Raw genomic sequence first — 11679 nt, forward strand, 5'->3', positions numbered from 1 at the left:
TATTTAATTCGAATTAAATAAATAAGTAAAGCTAATTTCCTGTTTATGATTACGTGCTATAATTAAAAATATTTTTTAAAAGCTGTTTAATAAGCTTTTATTTCAGTACTTGTTAAGCGGCGTAATATTTCTTTTTCTATTGAACTTTTTATTTTCTTTCACAGATAAAATATGAAATTAAAACCAACGCTCTTTTATTTATTTAGTTATTTATTATTATTATTATTTTTTTTTTTTTTTTTTTTTTTTTTAAGAAAATATCTTGCGAGATTTATTCACAAAATCGTAGATTTTTCTAACTTAAAGAAGATAACGACAACTTAAAATATAATGCCACGCAATGCCTACCGAGAAATTTCACGAAAGAAATTACGTTAACAGTAAACGAATTAATTTCTTTAAACAAGCAAGAAAATAAAATGCGACGTTCGCGTGTCTTGATTATTTTTTTCTGAATTGATGCATATATACACAAAAAATTAAGCTTTTCACCTTATTCGGTTAACCTTTTTGAAGATTTAATTACTTCGTCACATCAGTGGTATAGTGTAAAGTAGCTTAAGATATTTCTAGGGAGTGTATATAGAATTATAAAAAAAACAAAAACAAAAAAAAAAAAAAAAAAAAAAACACAGAGCAGCGGAATGGTTGGAGGTTGAACATTATCATGAATATCTTTATGTATTAACTAGAATGTCGCCCGTTAAAGTATGAGGGGTGAAAATTGCTTCTCTTCTTCTACTTTTTAACGAAGCCTTTGCCTGTTTGGTGATATTTTGATAGTAGAAACTGTAACTCTAATTCCAGTGGATTAACCCTATACTCCAATAGATAGCGTTCATAGTTGACCCTTGAAATGGCACAGTCTTACCAGTAAAACAGTTAAGTTACTGTGTCGAGTTCAGCCTTGTCACAATAAAGCCTTTTCTTGCATGTTAAACATTACCAAAACACATTATGAAATTATCATGCCGTGGCGCGAGTTTCATTGTTGAAGCACGCGGGTTACTCGATCATCGGCTATTATTTATATGAGGATAGGCATGCAGTTTTCTTTCGGTACCATTTTCTCCTCTGTTTGTGAACCAATTTTCTTCATTCTTTTTTTACTTTCTTCTATATCTAATATATAGAAGAAAGTATTGGATTCGTGCAAATTTTCGAATTTCGAATTTTGACGGATTCGAACGTTTTGAGGTGTGCTGAGTCCATTTCGACTATTTTTGGAAAATGTCTGTCTGTCTGTGTGTGTGTATATGTGTGTGTATGTATGTGTGTGTGTATGTATGTGTGTCACGTCTGTGTGTGACCAGTTTTTTGTGGCCGCTCTACAGCAAAAACTACGGCATGAAATCGAACGAAATTTGGTACACATATGTGCCCGTATGTGAACTTGTGCCCATTGGTTTTTGGCGCGAATTCCTCCAAGGGGGGTGGAGCAATGGGACGTTTTTTGAGTTACGCGTGCTTGCTATTCCTCAGGAAGTAACTGGCGGAATCAAACAAAATTTGGTCCATATGTTGCCATTAACAGGAGCAGGTGCTGATTCAATTTTGGTGTCAATAACTCAAAGGGGGGTTGAGCTATAGAACGTTTTTTGTCGTCAATTGTGACTGCTGTATCTCAAGAAATAACGAACGGAATCAAACAAAATTTTTTTGACAAGTAGCCGATAGTGGGTATAAGAGCTGATTTAATTTTGGTGTCAACAGCTAAAAAGGGGGGTAGCGCAATCGCCCGTTCTTTTTTTCCATTGTGAGTGCCCTATCTCAAGAAGTAATGCTACGTTCTGGTTGAAATTTGGAATATATGTGAATCCATACGTAAACAGGCTTTGGTTCAATTTTGACTCCAATCGCTCCAAGAGGTGTTGATTTTTTTTTTTTTTTTTTTGCGAATAAAAATAGTTTTATTAATGCAACAATAAGAAAGATAAATCGTAATAGATTGTCGTCTGCGTATTTCTCGTGATTTTAAATGTATGGAAATGATCGGAAATATTATCTCAATGATTTAAAATTTTTAACTGTTGCCATCTTATGTTTGTTAATAAATAAAATATTTGTAATTAATTCAAGTAAGGCTTTTAAAGTAACTTTCAATTTTCGCTCTTTGTTTTGTTTTTACAATAATTCAGACATTGGGATGGTCGTCAAGTTTTTGCATGTGTAATTTTGTTTCTGTTAGGAATATTGCTTCCTCGTCAAGCATGGGGAGGGATCAGAAAAAGGAAAAATATAGAAGAAAGTTTCGTGATGGCCACAACATACTAGTTTTTTTTTTTTTTTTGTTTAGTATCTATTGCCAACGGATGGTCAATTTGTTTTTCAAACTTGAAATGGTTGATCTTTAAAAAATACCCGAAACGAAGAAATTGTCCGGGCGCCTAAGGTCCAATAACCTAAATCCACTAGAAAAGAAGTTATACGCGTTTTTTAGTTAGCAAAACTCAAAAATTTTAATTTTGACTTTTTTTCATTGTTGCTGCAGCGCTGTCATCTTAGCTGTTTTCAGACTCCTGTGCTCTACGCTTTCTTACTCAAGATGTACGTGAGAATTGTACCACATACTCTACTTTAGGTACTTATTTTATATATACATCACTAAAAAGCAAAAAAATGAATTATTTTCAAATAAAAAAAAGAACCGACTTCAAAATTAAAGAGGAACTAAAAAGTAAAAAAAAAATTATTCATCCTTACATTCGATTTCCTACCCAAGAGTATAAATCAAATTTATTTTACAATTCCAGTACAAGAATCAACTAAACAACCAATTATAAAATAAACACTGATTTTATTTACTATACGATGAATTGTATTAATACCTAACTAATTATATACGATCTCTTAATTTTTAATAACCGTTTGAAGTCGGACCCTCCTATAAACTACTACTCAACGTGACTAACAACCCACCAAATCATGAGTTAAACACTAATTTAACAAAACGCGCAAGTCTTTAAAACTGTACCTACTCAGTTACGTTAGGTAATTGCACCTGAGTATCATAATATAAAAATTGAGACTTAGAAAATAAATAAAGTTGTGCCACTGGCAGTCATTACTGCCCACTAGATGTGTCTGGCAGTTTGGCTGAACAATATTCTGTAAAACATACGAAAAAATCAGCATTCAAAAAGAAAATAAGTAAAGTTATCACTGTTTTTGCGTACATTCAGTATCCAGTACCTGAAAATTGGCCCTCGGTCTAAGTTAGCAGGCATAAACGGGGGACCTCATAACTGGGACCTGATAAAAAAAAAACGTGCAATGTGGGGAAAACGTAGATTTGGGGGACGTAAAATCGGGGCTCCACTAAAATCTTATTTCATGTTCTTTTTACTAGGTTTTCTGCTTTAACAATATTACTTTTTGAAAGCAGACGATATTTTTCAGTGCTTAAGTGCAAGAATAATAACGTCGCTCTCGTACTCACAGCGACGTTTTAACTGTGTCTGGTGGGATGTTTAGCCCATACGATTGGTCTGTCAGCTTACAAAATGTTTTGGAATAGTACCCTGAGTATCATAATATAAAAATTGAAACTTAGAAAATAAGTTTATCACTGTTTTTGCGTACATTCAGTATCCAGTATCCAAATTGACCTCGGTCCAAATTATTAAACACGCGTATGTTCAATGCAGATGCTAACTCTATTGTGTCCTACACATATTGTTACTAAGAAAATAAGTAAGGACTGGCAGCATTGCGTTTTTGGACTTTAAGGCACTTAATGTGATGTGTGTGTGTTTGTGCTGAACCTCTTAGTCTACAAAATAAGGAGCATTTTCTTTTATCTTAGTTTTATCTTGTACAAGGATTTACTTATTTTAAATAAATTTAGTTTTCAAAAAATCACTAAGAAATGTCATACATACATTAAAATTAAAGGAACATTTTCAGTGGGAGATCAGCCTTTTTCCCTCCGGATGCTCACATCTTACCCACTTGAAAAAAAGTTCCTTGTAAACCCGGAACATGTAAGAGCACTTTGTCTTGCTACTTGTGTAGATTTTTTTCTTTCTTTCTCGTGCACTCGATGGCAAACCTTTTTTTCTTATAGTGAGAAAAACTTGCTATCGCCTTTATTTGGGAACCATTTGCAATGTACTTTACGCAATTTTAAATGTCATGCCTTGATTTCAACCATGCAATTTATGAAACATGTTAAGCAAGGTACGTTGCATAGCACCGTAAATTAACTAGTATGTTGTGGCCATCACGAAACTTTCTTCTATATTTTTCCTTTTTCTGATCCCTCCCCATGCTTGACGAGGAAGCAATATTCCTGACAAAAACAAAATTACACATGCAAAAACTTGACGACCATCCCAATGTCTGAATTATTGCAAAAGCAAAGCAAAGAGCGAAAATCGAAAGTTATTTTAAACGCCTTGCTTGAATTAATTACAAATATTTTATTTGTTAACAAACATAAGATGGCAACAGTTAAAAATTTTAAATCATTGAGATAATATTTCCGATCATTTCCATACAATTAAAATCACGAGAAATACGCTGACGACAATCTATTACGATTTATCTTTCTTATTGTTGCATTAATAAAGCTATTTTTATTCGCAAAAAAAAAAAAAAAAAATCAACACCTCTTAGAGCGATTGGCGTCAAAATTGAACCAAAGCCTGTTTACATATGGATTCACATATATTCCAAATTTCAACCAGAACGTAGCATTACTTCTTGAGATAGGGCACTCACAATGGAAAAAAAGAACGGGCGATTGCGCTACCCCCTTTTTAGCTGTTGACACCAAAATAAAATCAGCTCTTATACCCACTAAGGGCTACTTGTCAAAAATTTTTTGTTTGATTCCGTTTGTTATTTCTTGAGATACAGCAGTCACAATTGACGACAAAAAACGTTCTATAGCTCAACCCCCGTTTGAGTTATTGACACCAAAATTGAATCAGCACCTGTTCCTGTTAATGGCGACATATGGACCAAATTTTGTTTGATTCCGCCAATTACTTCCTGAGGAATAGCAAGCACGCGTAACTGAAAAAACGTCCCATTGCTCCACCCCCCTTGGAGGAATTCGCGCCAAAAACCAATGGGCACAAGTTCACATAGGGGCACATATGTGCACCAAATTTCGTTCGATTTCATGCGGTAGTTTTTGCTGTAGAGCGGCCACAAAAAACTGGTCACACACAGACGTGACACACACACATACACACACACACATACATACACACACACATACATACACACACACATACACACACACAGACAGACAGACATTTTCCAAAAATAGTCGAAATGGACTCAGCACACCTCAAAACGTTCGAATCCGTCAAAATTCGAAATTCGAAAATTTGCACGAATCCAATACTTTCTTCTATATATTAGATATAGAAGAAAGTAAAAATGTAAGTCTTCAGCTTACTGAAACTTAATTTCAAAAGTTTTGGAAACTCGGATCAGTTAAAAATTATTTTCAAGAATATCTGTGCGATGTTTCGAAAACACAGCAGTGTATTTTAAGTAATAAAAAGTACTAAACTAGATTATATACTTGAAATTTTATTGTGACTTATAAATTCATTTTTAATTAAGTTAAAATTATTAATGGTGATGCCCATGGTGGTGGCCGTGATGGTGTCCGTGATGATGCCCGTGATGGTGGTGATGCCCATGGTGATGATGATGGCCATGGTGATGGTCGTGGTGGTGATCATGATGATGATCATGGTGGTGGTCATGGTGGTGATGATGCCCGTGATGGTGGCCATGGTGATGATGATGCCCGTGATGGTGGCCATGATGATGTCCATGGTGATGATGCCGAGCATCTACTTCCGGCAATGGACTTCCATCACTAAACGTGCTTAACACTAAAACGCAGACAGCAGCAAATACGATCACAGTTTTCTGCGAAAAACGAAAAAAGCAAAGCTTTAATAAATTGATACAGGAATAAAACTTATAATTTGAGAACTTTTTTGCGTGATGATCAGGAACACAACGTATACGAAAACCGATATGCTCAAGCCGTATTTCTGCAAGATAGCAACATTTAAATATGAAATACGTTTTCTTAAAACTAAAGATTATAATTTTTATTATGACATAGGAAAATAATTTTCCTTTTGTTTCGGAATAAATAAAAAATGCTCGATAATCATTTATGGAATTATTAATCTGTTAGTCTATTGCCACAACTTTGAAATTTCCTGTACTTCAATCCTATTAATATTACTACTAATATTACTTCAATCCTATAGCACTATATACATTCGACTTATACATGTAACTGTTGTAGAAGTATTTATTTGTTCGAACAGAATCATTCAGGGTAAAACTTGAACACAGAGAGATGGCGGATGACCTTGAATCAGAAACATCATTTGTATTCCTTATAACATAGGCCTACATTTTTGTCTTCACGAAAAAGTGTTTCAAGTTTAATAAGATCCCTATAGTAAATGGGGTGTGCTGATCACTAATCTGAGTGAGCTTAATTTTTTTTCCAGCACGTCAGGTTTTCAAGAAAAGTGTTTGAAATTTTTGAAAGAAACTGCCAAAAATATTAGGAGACTATTTATTAAAGCTATATTTAATAGAAAATTGTACAAAATTGAGTTGCTTATTAAAAAAAACAATGCAATTTCATCTACGTAAGACAATTGTTGGGGGTTTTTTTTGAATAAAATCAGTTTTATCGGTTTTTCTTCATCGTTTTTGTCGTTTGAACTTTCATGTAATGATTGCAGTTGGATGGTGTGAAAAGGTGGAGGAATGGGAATTCCTGGTCCATGAAGCACAGGTCGTGTAGTAGACGGTAAATCAGGATTTTGAATTGTATGTTTATTTTTCGTGAATTGAAACCCTTCACATCGCAAGAGCAACAGTAACAGTCGTCTCCATGGGTTTTTGGTTCCCAATATAGGGGAACATGGGGCAAAGTGAAATGGTGAAATATTTACTCTGCTTTTAACTCCACTTAACTGGTATTATTTTAACTATATAGTACCATATGAAGTCTATTTCAGTTAGGAAAAAAAAAACACCACCGAAGATTAAAGCATTTGGTACCACAGGCAATTTTAAAAAAATTGAAACTCATATTGCAATATTTTGTTGTAAGTCAAAAATTATTTTTGTTACTATGAAATGATAAAGTTCTTGATATTATCATTTGAAATATTAATTGAGATCTCCTAATATTCAATGCAGCAAAAATTTAGTTAATATTTAGCTTATTTTTATTTTGAATAAATTGTGCAATTAGTCAAGTACATACGGGGCAAAGTGAAATAGTTTGTTTCATTTATTCCCTCAATCATTTAATCTAAATCACTTACGTTTTCATTTATTAATTAATTCATTTACATTCCTTCGTTTAGTATTCATTCATTCACTCACTTTCTTATTCATTCATTCTTTTACTCGCTCATTTATTTTTCTTCATATATCAATTGATTTATTCATTTAATTATTCGTTTTTGTTTTATTATCTTTTCATTTATTCATTCAACCATTTATTTACTGATTTTTTTGCTCAAAAATATGTTTTATAACCAAAAAGAAAATATTTTATTAGAAAAATATTTTATTTTTCACTTTGCCGCATGGAAAAAAAAGGTGAAAATTTTCCTTTTTTTTTTGAAAACTCAAATTCACTGCCAAAAATACAAAATACTGATTCAACGCAAGTTTTATTATAAAATATATTGTTCTATCTTTATGTACTGCAATTTTCAAACCAAACTTCCGATTTTTTCATTTTGAAAAAACTCAGTTATCTTAACCATTTGACTTTGCCCCACATTCCCCTACCATAGAAATGCCATAGGGTAAAGAGCACGTGTACCTTTTGTCTATTTTCTCAGTACCTCGACACACTGAAAGCAGTGAAAGTATGCAGCCCAACTTTTGTCCTGATCAACAAGTTTTACACCAAAGTAAGCTTTCTTGATAAATTTTGTTATGTTTCGTTGATACTATGTTATCGTGAAATCACCACACACGTCAAAAAAATGTTTCAGGACTGTTTTTACACTTTTTTGATGACATTAGGTCGCACTAAACACTTAAAAAATAAAACACAATTCAATGCTGCAAACAACTGACGCTAACGATTTTGGAAACGACTGCCGATGCCGTCAAGTCATAGAGTAAAGAAATATACATAGAGAGGCCCCGTCTATGGTAAAAAGGAGATGAAATTGAAGCCGGAATTATGGGATACCGCGGTGCAATGATGAGCGGGGTTATGATAACATGATCGCTTCGCGAGAATAGTTTTTTCCAATCTCGCAAAGGGACCGTATAAAATAACTGGCGAATTGGTTTGCATTTTAATTCATGTTTTAATGCAATTTCAACAACGTGCTTCATAAACTTGCAACGATATCTAAGTATAAATTAACAACCAATTGAGATTCAGTAATGGAGTGTTTTGAATCAAGATGTATCTCAAGAAGCTAAGGATCTTGGGATACAGCGGTGCAACTTCCGTCTTCAATTTCTTAGCATAGCGGGGCCTCTCTATGTAATTTCTTTACTCTATGCGTCAAATGGCGCATTTGACAATTGCGAAAATGAAAAAGGTATTGCCACTGAAATGAAATAAACATAACATTGTAATGAAATATTTTTAACCGATTTATCAAGGCTTCATCAGGGGTCACTAGAGATCGAGTATACCAAAAAATCAAGTCCGGGGGTCTTCTTGGGGCTGAGATACAGAGGGGTGAAACACCCAACTTGTTCTGTTATGTAAACTGTCCTTAGTCGCATGTCCATTTCCTTTCGTCTTTCTTGGAGGTGGATATTTGGTTTTGCTGGTGGACGACATTTGGTTTTCTTGGCGGTAGGATATTTTTAAAAAATAATCTTAGTGCAATTTAAGAAATATCAACAAGGTACTTTTTTGCTTTAGTACAAAATATCACATACGGTTTTTTTAATTTTGTGAAAAATCTTGACGTGATGGGCTCAAACCAAATTCATATTCAGAATCAGCGTACTCATATTAGCTAAGGACACTTATTAAATTTAAAGCACCAAAAAAAACATAAAAACATGTATACCTGTGTAATAGGTAGAATCAGTCAGAAAGCACCGAGTAAAGAAGCAAGTTCTCGCTGATTCTATCAGTTATAAAATAATAACAAACAACCTATTACAAATGATACAAATGATGTTTGCACTTCAAAGTCATCCGCCATCTCTCCGTGGTCAAGCTTTAATGGTGAGCCCTCCCGCTGAGCATTGAATCACTTCTAATTTTTTAGTATAGTCGAATTTTTGAAAAAAAAAAAAAGTAGGCTCAGATCTTCTCTTTGAAGGCGGGAATACTAAATTATGTTTTCTACTCTTTATTTTAGGGAAAAAACTACAAAATTGAGCACAGCAAATTGTAAAATACAGCAGATCAAAATTTAGTATTTGCAAGCTATTTTGTAATGCCGGTTTACTACATAAATAAGTCACAAATATTTATCAGATATGTATTCCTTTCAATATAAAAGACATTATGTGAATGTATAATGCCATCGAAGCCTCCATGAGTTTTCTTCGGGCAAACGCAAGTAAAATTCAAGTAAAAACGTATCAATAGTCTAAATACTAAGGTTTCAAAATTTTTCAGAAATCTTTGTGATTTGTGATGCTGTGATGCACGTTAGAAAGGTGACACTTTCGGAGAAGTAGAGATTTTTGCGAGAAGGACTCGTTTTTCAATCCACTAAAGGCCACATGTTTAACCTATCGTTTCAGAAACATATTAAAACTATAGGAAATCTTACCATTTTTATGTTCTTAAGTGAGCCAGGTGATTAAACAGGTAACTTCCGAGCAGGAAATCTCCTTGGAATGTCATAAACGCAGCTCAGTGGTCTTTATATACTGCTAAGTATATGATGCCACAGATACTCAGTACTCGGATCTGCATGGTTCATAAAAGAATTACTTGCTCGAGAAATTGATCGGGAATTTTCTTATTAATTTAGATATGTAGAAATAGAACAAAGATGATATTTTTTATGTAATAGGTAGACCAGAAACATGAATAGCCGGTGAAAGTGTGGACACAGGTTTGTAGTTTAAGTTCAACTTGTTTTTCGAACGATGTCAATGTCGAAATAAATCGGTCGGAACGAATTGCGTTTATCTTCGTAACAGATTTTTTTCATCCTCATTTTGATGTCTACATTGACGATGAGGCTGCTTGCCAATTATTTTGAGCCAATAATGGGAACTTCACGGATTTAAAATGCGCGACTGTTAGTCGTATTTTGTGCCTAAAAATATCATTTTGACAACCACGGTTTTACATGCCATCGTCACTTTTGACGCCAAAATTTTTTATAGAATAATTTTGCTGCTGACCATAATCTACGTGGATAAGCAAATTAACCTGCGATTTGGATAAAAAAAAATAAACGGTTATATTATTATTACTGTTATATCTGAACATATTTTTGAGTTTCTTTCGAAAAACGAAAACCTTTTTACATAATTTAGTGTACAATAAAAAAAATTCAAACACAAATAAATTTGAAATTATGATTTCCTAGTTGATACTACAGGATGATTGTAACAATCATTGCAGTCTAGCATTATATCATGACGTTGTTGCAGCTATTAGTGAATGATATACATATTTTTATGCACGTAAAAGGAAATTTTTAATGACTTTTGTAATCGTAATCATAACTGTGATCATGTTTGCAAACTATAATCGTTTCAGTAATCGTAATAACTTTTCAGCTACGGCTTATTATCTTTCTATAATTTTGTAATCTCCTATTTCTCAGATGCTGGTAATCATAATCGTAAATGATTACTTTTCCTCGTTGAGACCAAGTCTGGACCTAACACATGAAAAAGTTATTTCATTTCTTCTCTCTATCAACTTGTATTTTTTAATTGCGTCGTCGCAGCCGCATCGGAAAGTTCAGTGTCTATCACCGGTTTCTGACACTGAACTTTCCGATCAGGTTGCGTCAGTCATCGTTGACTCACAATGAGCTTTCTGTACGAACCGCGGGTTTCATCGTTCACTAGGAGTAAGAAATTCGATATAAAACTAAAAAAGTTACATTATTAGTAGTTAAGGTCGTATCATTAATGTACTTAAGCATAGTACAACAAATCCCGGTTGCCAGGTCTCCCGGGTGACTAAAAAAGTATCTTGGCGACTAGTTCTTCCAGAGAAAGAATCATTTAAAAAAGTCATGTTACCTTTGAATTTTCCTATAAATTCTGACAAGTAGTTTTCCTAAATGCTTTTCCTGGTGCCTAATATTTCACAATTTTGTCGATCTTTGGACTCAATGTATAATTTACCAACATTTTTGTACCTGTGTATAATTAACCGAAAAATCTTAAATCGGTTCTTTTCCGAAATTTTAAAAGTGTTTTTTTTTCTAAAAGAGCATGCTAAACATAGAATTTGACCATTTTTTAAGTAATTTGACAAAGTTTAATACTTAAAAAAATATTTTAAACGGAGTGCAGATTCAATTTTTTTTAACGCTTCTGCACATGACATCACAAGTGAGAAATGCCATTCACTGATGCCATTAGCTCAGAGAGCAATATTTAATTCGCTTCTTTACTCACATGTGCTAGCAACGATATGGTTAATAGCGAGCGTAGAGCGCAATATTTATTTCGCTTTTGAGTTATCATAACCTGGTAACGCGT

At 33.5% G+C, this 11679-nt stretch overlaps 1 protein-coding gene across 1 annotated transcript in view; it reads right to left on the reverse strand.

Moving 5' to 3' along the window:
- LOC129227246 (locomotion-related protein Hikaru genki-like) overlaps positions 1-5798 on the reverse strand; it is a 195390-nt gene extending 189592 nt beyond the window's left edge. Inside the window, exon 1 of the mRNA XM_054861798.1 lies at positions 5603-5798. Within this exon, the coding sequence (XP_054717773.1) occupies positions 5603-5798 (196 nt within the window). The remainder of the gene's footprint in view (positions 1-5602) is intronic.
- Positions 5799-11679: the final 5881 nt, after the last annotated feature.

This window comes from Uloborus diversus, chromosome 1 (assembly GCF_026930045.1).
Source record: "Uloborus diversus isolate 005 chromosome 1, Udiv.v.3.1, whole genome shotgun sequence".
NCBI classification, from domain to species: domain Eukaryota; kingdom Metazoa; phylum Arthropoda; class Arachnida; order Araneae; family Uloboridae; genus Uloborus; species Uloborus diversus.